This window comes from Danaus plexippus, chromosome 14, assembly GCF_018135715.1.
Source record: "Danaus plexippus chromosome 14, MEX_DaPlex, whole genome shotgun sequence".
Taxonomy (NCBI): Eukaryota; Metazoa; Arthropoda; class Insecta; order Lepidoptera; family Nymphalidae; genus Danaus; species Danaus plexippus.
The window spans coordinates 1,909,679-1,925,052 of NC_083546.1; the positions used below are offsets into that span (position 1 = coordinate 1,909,679).

Genomic DNA, 15,374 nt, shown 5'->3' on the forward strand with positions numbered 1-15,374 from the left:
TTAAAATTAAAAATTCTGTTTATTTCTGTAATCCCTAATTAAACATTTTCTTCTAATTTTCTTATATACGAATTGTAGATAGGTGCTTAATGTATGTTATCACTAAATAAATTTTTAGTTCACTTATATTGTGATTACATGTGCCTTAAGAATTAAAACTTCATTATATTATTATTAACAGTAAAATTAAAATTGCAGTGAAAGTCATTTAAGTTCAACTTTTTGCTTATCAACCTTTATAATGTTGTTGTTTGTTTAAACTTTAAAATATGGCCTTCATCCGTGCAAAGACGTGTACAGTATATTCTGCCAGTGTCGTGTAAAATGGAGGAGACACATCCGGGATTAACTTTTGATTGAATTAAATTTTAACAGCCTTGACTGTAGTCTCAATTAGGAACTTTGTTAGTAGATCTAAAACAACACAAATTCAATTTGATGCAAATATAATAATAATTACTCTTTTTTCTTTAATAATCTGTCTTATCTGTGGTAAAATGGTCAAAAATGTAAAATTCAAATGTCAAATTCTACTTTATGCCATAATGGAGGATCTGTTTTGATTGTTTTATATGTTTTCGTGCATTTTATCTTAACAACTATGAATTTAGTCTGATTTTTTTGGATGAAATTCTAAATATTTATTAGGAATAATGACTAGTTTAATAGATAAGATTGAAATGTTGATAAAGCGAGAGAAAACAACACCTGACCGCAAAAAAGACGATACAACAAAGTCATCCAGTGAAATACTCTCTGAACTTTTTAGTGCTTTTAATGCGGACCCTCCGAAAATTGATGACATTGCCTTTAAAAAGGCCAAGAAAAGCAAGAAAAAACATAAAAAGGAAAAGAAAAAACGCAGTCGAAGTGCCAGTGTTAGTAGTGATAGTGATTACAGTAGGAAACGCAAAAAGCGAAAAAAGAGTAAGTCTAAGAAACGTAAGGAGGATCGCTCACCCTCACGTCGTTATTCAAAATCACCTATATCTAAAAGAGAATTAAAGGTAAAGATTAAAAACGAACTGGATAAGATAAATCAAGAAGCTCCGGTTAAAGTAAAAGAAGAATTGAAAATCAAAACGGAACCGGTTAAGACAGAGGTTATTAAGGATGATACGAACGACTCTTGTATAGTACTTGATGATGACATTGATGCCAGTGAAATCCCCATGCCTGAATCTCCAATCGATAAGCTTAAATCAGATCTCAGGTCGAAACTAGATAAAAAACAAGAAAGTGTAACAGACAATGACAAAACAAAAAGTAAAATACAAATTAAGAATCTGAAATTTAGTACAGTTTTCGAAGAGACTGTGAAAAAGGCTGAAGAAGAAGCTAAGAAGAAAAAGGAGAAGTTGGAAGAGGGGGAATACACAGATTCCTCGAGTAGTTCAGACGGGGATGAAGTATCTAACTCACAGTTCCCGAAGTCATCAGATCTAGTCGGAATATTAAGGCAACAGGCTGCAGAAGAAACTAAATTGTAAGTGTAAACTCTTACAATAAACATTCTCTTTCTCTCTTTTAGTTAGTGACATACCTTATAGATTTCACCAACGTCATGTGTCAATATTACACTGAACTATCTAAGGAGGGACTTTTTGATTGAACAAGGTTACAACGAGATACCAAGAACTGTGATACTGCCGAGCAATCACAGCAGTTATATGATATAATTAACCTTAATGTATATAGTTTTCTACACTACTTTGACAGAACATTAACTTGCTCAACATTATTGTATTAATACTTAATTCATATATAATTAAAGTACTGGACACTTTCTTCTAAAAAATTTATATCAACACATGAACATACATTTAAACGGAAAATTTAGAATGCCTTAAACAAGAAAACACTATATTCTGAAAATCATAGGTTAAAATCCTCCTTTTATTGAAAAAGTCTCCTATGTTTTTTTTATTTGAATTTTATATCATAAATGTGCTCAAATATTATTAATGTTTAAATAATAATTATATGCTATTTATTCACATTATATTACTGGGTGTTTATGAGGTGACATACCATGTGTGGAAATGGTACATAACTATTGAGACAATTATTCAAATTACAGAATTGAAGAGCAAAAAACTGTGAATAGAGTGAAAACAACAGAAAAATCACATAAAACTTCACAAAGAGATAGGAGTAGATCAAGAAAGCGGTAAGTATACTTAAAAATGTTTCATACACAGTATATTATATATAAATACAAAAATGTCTATTGCTTGTGTGATACAATAATACTGAAGGTATTTGTTATGACAAGTCTTTAATTAAAAATTAAATAGATGAAAAAATAATTCACAAACACATGCAGACTGACTTGTCAATTTAACACACATGAGATGATTTAGGACAAATAAATCTTTAGATATCAGTCAGGGACTCGTGAAATAAATATGATTTTTTAAATATTACAATATACCTTTTTATTTCTTAAGCCTAAACATATTTAAATAATAAAATGGTATTATATATATATAAATATATATATTTTTCAAAATTATTTTTAAAATAGGTTTTAAATAAAAAACCTTATTACTTATTTAACCGATGTTAAGACAAGTTCAAAGAAATCTTTCATATATCTTCTATAGAACGTCATAATAATGACACCAAATGAAAACTGTCATTCATCAGCTGCTGTATTGGGGAAATAGGTTCATAAATAAAGTAATAATCAAATATATTAATGAAATATAAGATCTATCAATACTTTGATTATTACAAAAACTAAAGGTTCATATAAAAAACTAAAGAACTTAAGAAAAGTTATTTTACTTTTCTTGCGTATTTGTATTTCAAATATGTGTATTTAAAACAATTCAGATCACCAAACTTTATTGCTTTTTTTTCTAACATCTATGAATTCTATACCATTCTTGTCATCTGCGAAAAAACAAATGTTAATTATAATTTTTAGTCACTCTGTTATCTTCGGACCAATCTTAAGATATTTATATCTTGTGTGTTAGTAACAAACTGGCTCACGCTATTATAGCACAACAGAATAAATTATAAATGAATATTTCTTTATTGGTAAAATATAAATAAACTAATGACAAGCCCTATATATTAATAAAGTGCTCTATCAGAAATTATTTTAAGATCTGCTTGAAACTTCTGCTAATTAGTTATTTGTATGAATTTTCTTGTACTAAATTATTTATAATATATATACATTATATAATACTACTACAAGAATTATATTTGAAGGTCAACCAGTAGAAAACGTTCCAAATCCCGTTCAACGTCACGGCATAGAAGACGACACAGAAGTCGGTCCAAGTCCCATCACAGAACCCGGTCGAGATCCAGACGGAGTCATTCGAGACATCGATCCAGGTCCAGAAGATCCAGATCGAGACACCGATCCACATCACGATCCAGACATCGCTCGTCATCAAAATCCAGACACCGGTCCCGACACTCTTCCAGACATCGGCGGAGGTCTAGGTGATTTTTAATTGAAATTTTATGACATAAGGATATATGGGTAACGATGTACATCTATCCATGAAATTCTTATGGATAACTTGCTACTAAAATTTGTGCCCGAGTCCCACAAGACAACACCACGTGTATATTTCTTTGAGTTTTAAAAGGAGCTATTTGATACAAGTTTCACTTCCTCCAAGTAGTTATTAGTTATAACTAATAAAATCATGATTATGTTTCTACCCATCATTCCTATACATGCATGGTTTCTGCATATTATTATAGACATATACATTTTTATTTACCAAAACATTTATGTTTTTACTCAGTTACAATAACTAAATGGTTGTTATGATTCTTCTATATTCCCCCAGATCCCCAACAGGAGTCCGTCTAGCCGATAGTGAGAAGAAGCGTCTGTTAGAGGTAGCTCGACGGAACGCCATTAACATGTTGAAGAACGGAGCTGTACCGGCGGGAGCCGCCGCCCTCCCGCCCCATACACGGAATCAGGTCATGGCCGCTATACAGTCTGGAGGTAAAGACACACACATACACACACATACATATATATACCACACTGAAGCAATTGTGCGTTTTATGATTTTGTATGGAGTAGGTAAATAGAGAGAAGAGAGAACACAATTTATATTATTAAACAATCATATTCGTGGGTATAGTTTATTTTAGATAACGTTTTTTGCGACGCCAGTGACGTTGTAATTATTTTTCTTACTTTTATTGGAAGTCTTATGCTGTTTGTATGGAAGGCATTAATAACCGAAGTATTCCAAGTATTTTCCACAATTTACGGACTTTGTCGTTGAATCGAGAATCGAGTGACGTCACATCAGTGACAGTCCATCATACTTCTATTACTAAAATTTCAACACTATCACTAACATTTGCAATGTCACAGACCATCATTGCCATATACATTACATTTCAGGTAAATCGGTTGATGAACTGACAGATTTCTGTAAGCATTTATCAAAAAAGGAAGCTCTGGGTGAACTATCATCTGTGTCATCCAATGATGAAGATATGTCAGAGAATGAAGACACAATAGCCTTCCATCATCCGTTCCTGGTGAAGGAAAAAGCGCCCATCATTATGAATATAAGGGTATTTTTGATATAAAAATATATTTTTTTATCTTATTATTGTTTACTTCAACTATATAAAAATCCTTCAACTTCAGGCTATCTGCTTGAAATCATAAATAACCTGTAATATTTTTTGTTTCACCTATTTTATGTACATATCAAGTGTATAGGATTTTTTCTGTCATGTTGTACACTAAATAAATTATTAATAGTGATTTATACAAAATGTTGTCCAACTTCTTGATTAATAAAATTGTCTCTGTGGACCTAAAAGTGACTGTGTTGGCATGAAAAAAAAAAAATATGTATTCATAATTTGTAATCCAAAGTCATAGCAAATTCATTAAAAAATACTCTTCGACTTTACCTAATGTAGGCTATTAATATATTAAAATACGAAGCGACTGTTCCCAGTAAAAATTATATCAAGTTTAAGGCAAAATGACTAAATAGAAGTTTAATTTTTTTTTAATTTCTTCACATATATATATATGAGGTTTTGGTGACCTCTGACCTTGTTATACAAATTAATAATGAATCTGTTAATTCCGTATCAGGGTGGAGCTCCACTGCCCACAAAAACCAGCATCCCTGTGGCAAACAAAGACGAACTCCGTCTACAGTTCCCTGTCTCATCGGGTACACAGCACAGAGAGAAGGCTGATACAACGGACAATGAAGATATGGTATATATTAATTACTAATTCACATTCAATACAAAAAAATCCTTAAAAATATCTGTTATATATATATATATATAACAGATATATGCTAACATAAGGATAACACATTTAGTAGTTTAGAGAATAACATGCATACATACATACATCCAGGCACAAATATACACTAGCATAAATATAATACATATATAATTTTTTTAAAAACGAAGCTCTTTCCATCTCAAAGATAATAATTTTTAACTTCAAATTTCAGCAACTGGCGGTCATAAACACGAAACCATCGAGTCCATTGGCTAAAACGTGAGTTGGCTAACAAAAATTATATTGAATAATGTACGTAAGTTTGTTATAATAATGTGTTTATATTATTTTAGACTGGAACCGATCGCTCTTCCCGGTCCCAAACCGGACTATTTAAAAGTATTCACAGGTGGAAACAGTGAGTATGAAACCTATATATACATGTACATTATGTATGTCAAATATTATTGATATTTTAACAAAAATATACAGTTTGAACTATTTTCTTATTTGATCTTTTTTTTTAAATTGATTACATTGTAAATATAAAAATGTAAGTCATCTCTGGAAATATATTTTTATTACTATATAGCAGTCATCAGTATATAGCTCACAGTCACATCTCATCATTACAAAAGACGTATGTTTTACAATGATTTTGGGTGATTTTATATAAATGCTTAAAAATCACTTCAACCTTTTTTAAGACGTCCAATTCTAAAACATTGTTCTCATATAAAATATGATAAGTTTCACCTTTTTTTATACAAAAACGTATGTTTTAAGGTCTCAGCACGGTTCCTGCATTGCCAGCCGCTACATCAACTATAGACAAGGCTAAGGTATTAAAAATTATATAATATTAATTAAAATTAAGAATTACTTTTTTAATTAGATGAAATTTATACATCCTGTATATGGCAATAAATATTGAATTATTACAGGATGTTGCATCAATAGTGTCAGAGAAGTTGTCTTTAATAAGAAAAGAACAAGAGAATTATGAAGTTGCGCCTACACATGGGGTAAGTGTATATGTTAATAAGCTTATCAACATTAAATTTACCATTAATATAAGATAAGGTATTATTGCAAACCTTTTTTCCATATTTTATATATGTGCTACTTTAAAAATTTCTGTACAAAAATTATTAATAATTAAAAAGTAACCTCATACTTGCTTGTCACGAATCTATTAATGTTATATCTGTTTCATATAAATTATTAAAATTTTCTTGTTCAAATATTAAACATGTAGGTAATAAAGACTTTAAGTAATGTAACAAAGCCTTACCTTTATTTATATAATCTGTATTCAAGAATTCATATATAATAAATATCTGTAATTCCAGTTCGGCTTCAAGAGTTCATCCCTGGGACAATTCACGGGGTCCACTGGAGCTCACATACTTACCCCACGAGAACTAGCCAGCGGGGCACAAGCCTGGGCTAAGAAGGTACCTATATTTATGTATAGTCCGAATTGCGTATAAACAATTTTATAGCCCTTTTGTTTTAATTCTCCTTAAACTCTGTAAATAAAGCCTGTCATCATAGACTAGAGTGGTACATATTGACATATAGTCTGATTTCCTTTTAGTTTATTTTGAAGCTTACCATATTAAACATCCATTTTATATTGTAAACTTGATAGGTTTTTACGATTAGTTTAATTTACAATGCATTACTATTTACAATCCGGTGATATAGTCCGTAAAGTATTGCCCAGGTTCAGTTTTCAAAACTATTAAAAATCATTTTAAATATTCAATAAATTTTTGATGAATAAGAAATTCTATTATTAATTTTAAAAATTGTCGTTATTTAAAGAAAAAAAGCAATTAATAAAACATTATTAAATATGGACTAGAAGCTTTTTTTGTATTGGCGAAGATGTATTTATTAGATATTACGGTTGAAAGATTGCAAATACACATAAAAACAAAATTATAATTAAATACGAGTTACTGACTGTGATTTATATATAATGTATGTATGTATATATATATTTTATAATGTTTTTGTGTGACATAAAGCAACAAGTATTATACAGAACCCAAGAAAAGTAATTAATTGATAAATAAAAAATTATATATCTAAAATAGTATTTGTGTTTTTAATTACAGCTAATGAACAAATCTAATTAGGTTCAAATAGATTGTGGTTCTGTATAATACTCGATACTTTCAATAAATTTTCTTTCAGCTCAACCGTTGGTCGGGAAATGCGTAAACGTCTCGATGGTGCGGAATTCGGTCAGAGAATATAATACACTGTATTATTCTTTCTGACTTATTTCATATATCATGATGGTTATTACAACATTGGCTACTAAAATATACGAATAGTCCACGAGACTTATATATGTATATTCATGAATAGCCCAGAAGATTTATGTTGCTACTCATCACAAATAGTCCAAAAGGGATAACGGTATATTGATTAATATTGGTGATATTTAAATAAATTACTATTTTAATGATTAATGTATTCGTATATTGAGTTTTGGTTAATGTTGTTTTAACCATCGCTACCAAAACCGTTCTCTGTGTAAAGAGAGAACTGTGGTAGTTCGCTCTTTACACTCAAAAAAAAATGATTGCACAATGGTAATTTTCATGCCATTTAAGGGCATTTCAATTATCATTAATGTTAACAAATATTCAGTTTTCCCTATACTTAAAAATATATATATATATACCGTCAAGATTAAAAAATATATTGATATAATTAATATATTTTATGCTAATTAAGATTAATTCAGTTTAAATATTGAAAATTGATAACTCCTGTCAAAACTAATGATCTGATAAAATCCAAAATGGATTACAAGCTATTAAGACATAAGCCCAGTGATTCTAAGCCGTGACGTAAAAACTGGTATTCAGAAAAGCTGGGCTTAAAAGGGGAATTCTTGAATATTTGTTGCAGCTTTTAAGAGCTAAGGATCCATGGGCGGTTCATTAATCGGGTCACTGTCGGCATATTACAATAGTGCAACAAAGGTAAGGAAAAATATGGGAAGATAAAAGAACGAATGATTGGTGATATGATATGGCAATGATCATTCAAGGTTAACGTGATTGAGTTGCGAATGAATGTAATAGAATGATTTGATTTAGGATCAGCTGGTACGAGCTGCTCCCGTTGAAGGTGGGATGGGAATGCATCTGCTACAGAAAATGGGTTGGACTCCCGGTCGGGGGTTAGGCAAAGAGGGCACTGGGGCGTTACAACCCCTATTGCTAGAGGTGAAGCTGGACACGAGGGGTCTAACATCTAAGGAGGAGGTCAGTAACAGGCGTGGAAGACACGTAAGTTAAATTGATTCTGGAATAAAGTAGATTTTACTGAAGATACATCAAACATTAAATAAATTAATTATAGTCCCTAAGCTAAGTTATGTGTCTTCATAAAAATATATATGACTTCAAAATTTACCTTTTACATATGTATGGTATAGCAAAGGAAACAAATACGCATATTAGCATGATAATTAAGTTAAAAGTGATGGTTGGCTATAATGAAAGAATTCAATTATTGGAATGGTTCAATTAAAATTATTTTAATTTGTTGTATATTAGACAATTTACTTGGTGTGGTTGAGTTAAAATTATAGTTTTCAAGTTTCTTATAAGCTACAGGGTGATTCTTTTATTTGATCCCATTTAATGTCCAGGTGAAACCGCAGCGTATAGGTCGTCGTGGCCCGGCGCCGCTCGTGGCTGGAGGGAAGCACCCTGTATCACTTCTCGGTGAATACTGTTCCAAACAGAAACTAGGACCTCCTGAGTACAGTCTTTGCTTCGAATGTGGACCAGATCATAAAAAGAATTTCCTATTCAAGGTAACTTTAGAAATAACTTAACAGAATACTTAATTCAAAAACAGCATAAAGTATATATATATCTATGTTACTATATACTTTCTTATTAGCAACTCCGATTAATTATTTCCCATACTAGTTAAATCTTATTTGATCTCATAAAACTTGTTAATATAATACAATAACTCCAATAATTACTTCATACATCTTCCAATAAATGAATAACATTTTGATTATATTAATTCATCATGACTGTAAAGATTTTAATTTATCTTATAACGGCACTAATTTAATTTAATTTTTTTTTTTTTGGGAATCTTAGAAATTAATAATTAAAGATATCAATCACTCTTAATCTATTATATCATTGTCTGAAGTCATTGTCTTAATGCTCTATCATTAGACTAAATTTAAAACTCTACAAGTCTCTTATATAGTAATAAAATGTATGTTGCAATCGCTAAAGCTAGTTCCTTCATATAAATTCTTCTAGTAGAAATTTTACATTACTTATATATAAGAATAATTAATATATGTACTTGTAATTATTTTAATTACAGGTAAAAGTAGCGGGTATAGAATATCAGCCGGCCGTAGCCAGTGCTAACAAGAAACAAGCTAAGGCCGACGCTGCTCAACTAGCGTTGCAAAAACTAGGAATTGTAACATAACTTTGAAATTACCTGTATATATTGATATTTAATAAAACTGTTTTATAATTGTACATTAAACGTCGCCTTAACCTTTATTTTTATCAAAATTACATAATTATTAAGAACATACAGATTTATCAATTGATGACCCAATATTGATTATAATGATAATGTATTTATCAGAATGAGACATTTCTTTTCAGTATATATATATACTTAGCAATTTTTATTTTATCATAAGTGAGAGTATGCAATTTTTTTTAAGATAAATCCTGAATATTTAATATATTTATATATATATTAAATTTTGTAAAGTACACATTTTATATCTCAACACGCAGAAGGAATCTTATTAGTTAATTTAATGAAAAAACTCCTAAGATTCAAATATATACTAATCAATGTTTGATTCAAAACAAGGATAGTATGTGATTGTGAATATCGCTTTTATATTGAAGTCCCCATTACACAACTGTATTGCTTCCATATTGAAAAATCTAACAACAAAATCAAATGCCACTTAACAAGCCATATCCAATAATTTGAGAGTATGTTTTTTTCTACTTAATGACTGAGCGTTCACATACAATCAACATGAATTGTGATATTTTAGCAATATTTATATAAAAAATTTTGCTTACAAATAAGGTAGGTTAAAACTTGAACATTTTCAATAAAACACTGTTTATCTAAGCTATTATTTATTCTCTCTAATTAAAATTCAACATAGATATATTAATTACTGCTAAATAAGGGGACAAATTTATAGCGCTAGTATTTTTTTCTATGGATCTATATAATTTTCAAGGAAAAAGAGCTTCTAAACATTAAACATCTTTTGAATATGACATCCCCAGACTTAAATAGCCATCACAGATCTGTTCCAACTCATGATAATCATGACCTACTTCTTTCCTTGCTGCTTGATCCTGTAGTCTGAAAGTGCAGCTTTGATAGCATCTTCAGCTAGCACTGAAATTTATATAAATTTTAATCACCCAATATTCTTATATACTATTTAATTATCATAGTTATAATATGTGAAATTTTAATAGGACTAAGAGTTAAATCATTTTCATTTACTTACTAGAACAATGCAGTTTCACAGGAGGCAAGGACAATTCCTTAGCAATGTCAGTGTTCTTCAGTTTCAATGCTTCATCAACTGTTTTGCCCTTGACCCACTCTGTAGCAAGAGAGCTGGAAGCAATAGCAGAGCCGCAACCAAAGGTCTTAAACTTGGCGTCTATTATTTTCCCGTTTTCGTCAACTTTAATTTGCAACTTCATAACATCACCGCAAGCTGGTGCCCCAACCAACCCTGTGCCAACATTAGCATCCTTTTTGTCTAAAGACCCAACATTACGAGGATTTTCGTAGTGGTCAATCACCTGTCAATTAAAAATGTTATCCGTAAACCTTAGAACCCACCGATGATCATAAACATTGAACAAGAATAATTTACTCACATTGGCATGATATGACGCAGTTTGTACAAGGTTAAGGCCGGCTCGATTCCTCAAGCATAAACATTTACACAAATTTGGTATTATGAAAGCCATGTCTGGATATTTTTAGTTTGTGCAAGTATCGATTTCAAATAAGGACAGATTTTTTCACCACAAATAAACAGTTGCAGATGTTACTTGTAAAGTACCAAATGCAAACTCGGGCATTCGATAACAACTGTCATAATCAATACTTATTGCACTTGCCTCAGTCAAAAAGATTATATAAGAATAAGATGTCACTGTCAAGTGTCACTAAAAGTTTTGCATTATACCCAAATATGAAATAATAAAGATAAATTTTATATAAATAATAACAAAAAAATCTCCATATTAAATAACAGGATATTAATAAATATAATTTTCCTATGTTATCTATATAATATATATTTTGTTTTTAGTTTTTAAGTAAAATGTTAGATATATGTGAACTATTATGAATCAAACTAATGATATTTCAATTTACAAGTATAAAAATACAATAAAAAACTGCAACAATCAATGTAATTGAATATTAAAAGATAAATTTGTGTTTAAAAACTTATGACGAAACTTGCTTGAAATATAACATCATGTGGATATCGGGTTTCTAATTTGAGTCCCTTAAGCGATCTTCAAAAAAATTATTTGAGATGTACTTACTGATAAAAAAAACCCCGTTACACTTGAATATTAAAAAATATAGTAAAGAAAATATACAATTGAATTATGAAACGATTTTTAAAAGTTGTTTAAAAATAAATATTTCGGAAGAAGTCATTTTACAGATGACATTATTTAAATTACATAACTTATATTAACTTTAAGATGTATAAATGTCGGTAGATGAGAAAGAATATCTTTACCTCAGTCTTGTTGTAAGGTGTAAATAGCCTCAATTCAATACATTTAATAACTGGAAACACTAACGTCTATAAACATGACAATCGCGTATAGAACCTTATCGAAGCTTGTTGTACCTGCTCTCGGTAATTTATTTTGTGTAGCACGAGTAAATCTAAGTACCATGTAAGTTGGGGAGTTTAAAAAAGTTTTGAGATTTATTTCAAATTAAATTTCGCTGTAACTAATGTAATTGCATAATACCTGGCCGGCATGATGACTTAGTGCTTATTTACATGATGTCACTCATGACATTGTAGATTTGTGTTTTTATTTTGCATTATCAATTTAATTGCACTGTTATTATTTCATATCTTGCTAAATGTCATTTATATTACAACAGAAAAATGGCTAGCAATAACCCAGATTACAAAAGTGCTACAAGTATCCACGAATTTACGGTAAAGAATATAAAAGGCGAAGAAGTCAAATTAGATTCTTATAAAGGGCATGTATGCATCATTGTGAATGTCGCATCCCAATGTGGACTGACGGCAAATAATTACAAGCAGCTCAATGAGTTGTACGACCAGTATGCTGAGAGCAAAGGCAAGTTTATTTACAAATAAAGATAATTTTCCCTATAAATATAAATATCTACAGTATCGTAATTGAGTTTGGAATCTATATAAACAAATTCAAAGAACTCTGTAACTTGGTACTTTATTTCAAAATTACTGAATAGATTTGAAAATCTTTATTTTTTATACATTTGGCTCTTTAAAAATAAATGGAATAATTTTATAAAAATTGAAATAATCAAAGAAACTTTAAGGTTTAAAATAATCAAAGAAACTTTACATTAGGGTATATACTTTTAACTTTAAAGAAACTAAGAAACAACTATGTTTATTATTTTGCATTGGATAATGACTGAGATTGTGATCATACAAGTTTTTTTAACATTTCTAAGCGATGAACAAAGTCCTGTGTATCAGATAATACCTAAGCATTAATATATATCAATGTGCCTTTTCATATCTTGGTGTCTATACTCAATATTATAGGTCTTCGTATTTTGGCGTTTCCCTGCAACCAATTTGCTGGCCAAGAGCCTGGGAACTCTGAAGACATTGTCTGTTTCATGAACGAACGCAAAGTAAACTTTGACATGTTCGAAAAGATAGATGTGAATGGCGATTCTGCGCACCCATTATGGAAATTTCTGAAGGTGAATGTTCTACTCATGAAATAATATCACAAAATATATCTGAGTCATTATAGATAAAAATTGATAAGACATTGAAATGGTCTAATAGATTAAATGTCTATTACGATTAGCTATTGATTTTTGTTGACCTTGTTTTATTTGTTGACCGTGTTGTTGTAACTAAGGTCACTTTGCTCGAATGTATAGTTGGTGTCATTTTAATTATAAATGAAGATAGTTGGAACTAGTAATTTATTGATGTAGTGAACTTTTTTATAAAAGTTTACCATGTCCTTTGTTCAGTTATACAAACTTTCATATTAAAATTTAGCATCAAAATTAAAAAATTTTGAATAATAAATTTAAGATTCATTATTTTATATTCATGTTTTATTAATCATTCGAATTTTTTGCAGCACAAGCAGGGTGGTACTTTGGGCAATTTTATCAAGTGGAATTTCACTAAATTCATTGTCGACAAAAATGGTGTACCGGTCGAAAGACATGGCCCGAACACCGACCCTATAAACTTGGTGAAGTCTCTTGAGAATTACTGGTAAATGACAGTACAAATGATCATAGATAACATCACGTTTTTTTTAAAAATAGACTGCAAGATAAAATCAGCTTTTTTAAATGTTAGCTTCTAGAATTGTTGTGATTCGTTAAAATTAATAGGAATATTTATCATTATATAAATGGGCATTTAATTATCATTTTAAATGGTGGTTTGTTACACTTTGCACTTATTTTGTTATAAGCTTGTTGTGTGTAAATATATATTTACATAAAAACTGTTTTTTTATTTTCTAGATAACTTAAGAGGTCATAGTTTTCTTTGCTTAACATCAGATGTACTGAATTAATTCATAAAATAACATTTCTTATTGTGAGATATGGGAATGTTATTCTAAGAATACAGCTTTCTCCTACACTCAATATTTCTTATGAAATAAAAATTTACAGGCTACTTAAGATTGAAAAACAATTTTTTTTTTTGTTTCAATATAATAATACTAACATATCAAAAAAATTGCTCTCAAGATATTTAAAGCCTTTTTTTGGATAGAACATACGAATTTATTTATCGTCTTAGTACCATAATAAGACATAAAATTTTATATCAAAACATATCTCTATTATTACTAAAAATATATCTTTAACCGTTGCTTGATGCTAAGCTTCACATATTAAATACTTTTTATCATATGTGTTATCATCCTTTTTGAAGTTACATTAAATTTATCAATTCCCCCCTTGTTAGAATCCTGACTTGATGACAAGGGATTAACTGCCTCGGGACAATGAAATTTCAATAAATGTTTAATTAATGAGATCAAAGACTTCCCGAGTATTCATTTAAATGAAACTAGTATTATTCGGATTTACTACGCGGATTTTATTATTTAAAAAATACATAATCCCGACGTTTCGGTTACTTTGCAGCAACCGTGGTCACCTGTCACCTCGTGACACATGTAGTTTTTAAATAATAAAATCTGCGTAGTAAATCCGGATAATACTAGTTTCATTTAAATGTTTAATTAAGTCTGTTAAAAAGTTACTCCTTCAAATGAATGAAATAGCCTATCAAATCGGTCCAGTCGTTTTAGAGATGAGCTGGAACAGAAAGCCAGATTTTTTTTCTTGGGCATTAAGTTGAAACCTGTCAATTAGAAATTACAGACAGACACTTATATAGATGCATTATTTATACAAAAGCGGCCCCATAGGAGTCTTACTTACTCAAACGTATGGTTCCGTAATATTATTCATAATAGCGGGCAGAAACCCTACTCAAGTTCAGCTTTTCCTAATTTTGGGTGGTCTTAAAAAAATCTTAAGCTTTTTAAGGGATTTATATACTTTGTTTTTGAAAAATGGGTCTCGTTCATTGTTGTTTTTGTCAAATATTCTCTTTTAAGTACACGGCTCATTAGTATTTATCCTTGAAAGCAAGTTTAGCATTGCATTAATAAAAAAATATACCTAATTATGAAAATATAAAAACTAAAGATAGAGATTTTTTTTCTAATAAATTTGAAATTCTATAAAGAACGAACATTACTTTTGTAAAAGTTTTCGGCAGGAATAAACTTCA

At 29.8% G+C, this 15,374-nt stretch overlaps 3 protein-coding genes across 10 annotated transcripts; 2 read left to right on the forward strand and 1 right to left on the reverse strand.

Annotated features, from left to right (window-relative positions):
* The first annotated feature begins 528 nt into the window (after positions 1–528).
* On the forward strand, positions 529–9,811 carry LOC116769501 (protein Son). Of its 8 annotated transcripts, none has more exons than XR_009752835.1 (14): positions 529–1,486; positions 2,081–2,170; positions 3,226–3,465; positions 3,822–3,985; positions 4,397–4,572; positions 5,111–5,239; positions 5,487–5,533; positions 5,608–5,672; positions 6,041–6,096; positions 6,199–6,279; positions 6,607–6,711; positions 7,460–7,497; positions 8,186–8,259; positions 8,377–8,419. XR_009752835.1 is itself a non-coding variant. In XM_061522487.1 (14 exons), exons 1-14 carry the CDS (start codon positions 654–656, stop codon positions 9,749–9,751), a joined length of 2,457 nt encoding a protein of 818 aa, XP_061378471.1. In that variant the 5' UTR covers positions 529–653; the 3' UTR covers positions 9,752–9,811. The 8 variants fall into 8 exon arrangements, 7 of the variants coding, with proteins under 7 accessions (XP_061378471.1, XP_032516508.2, XP_061378472.1 ...); XM_061522487.1 differs by lacking the exons at positions 7,460–7,497; positions 8,186–8,259 and adding exons at positions 8,934–9,101; positions 9,641–9,811 and having other exon boundaries at positions 8,377–8,568; XM_032660617.2 differs by lacking the exons at positions 7,460–7,497; positions 8,186–8,259 and adding exons at positions 8,934–9,101; positions 9,641–9,811 and having other exon boundaries at positions 8,377–8,544.
* Positions 9,812–10,417: 606 nt separating this feature from the next.
* Positions 10,418–11,429, reverse strand: LOC116769507 (iron-sulfur cluster assembly scaffold protein IscU). Its single transcript, XM_032660627.2, has 3 exons — positions 11,203–11,429; positions 10,821–11,124; positions 10,418–10,705 (listed from the first exon to the last, which is right to left on the reverse strand). The coding sequence occupies exons 1-3, from the start codon at positions 11,293–11,295 to the stop codon at positions 10,638–10,640; spliced, it is 465 nt and encodes a 154-aa protein (XP_032516518.1). The 5' UTR covers positions 11,296–11,429; the 3' UTR covers positions 10,418–10,637.
* Positions 11,430–12,064: 635 nt separating this feature from the next.
* Positions 12,065–14,067, forward strand: LOC116769506 (uncharacterized). The gene is made up of 4 exons (XM_032660625.2): positions 12,065–12,249; positions 12,467–12,672; positions 13,131–13,294; positions 13,690–14,067. The coding sequence occupies exons 1-4, from the start codon at positions 12,161–12,163 to the stop codon at positions 13,831–13,833; spliced, it is 603 nt and encodes a 200-aa protein (XP_032516516.1). The 5' UTR covers positions 12,065–12,160; the 3' UTR covers positions 13,834–14,067.
* The last annotated feature ends 1,307 nt before the right edge of the window (positions 14,068–15,374 follow it).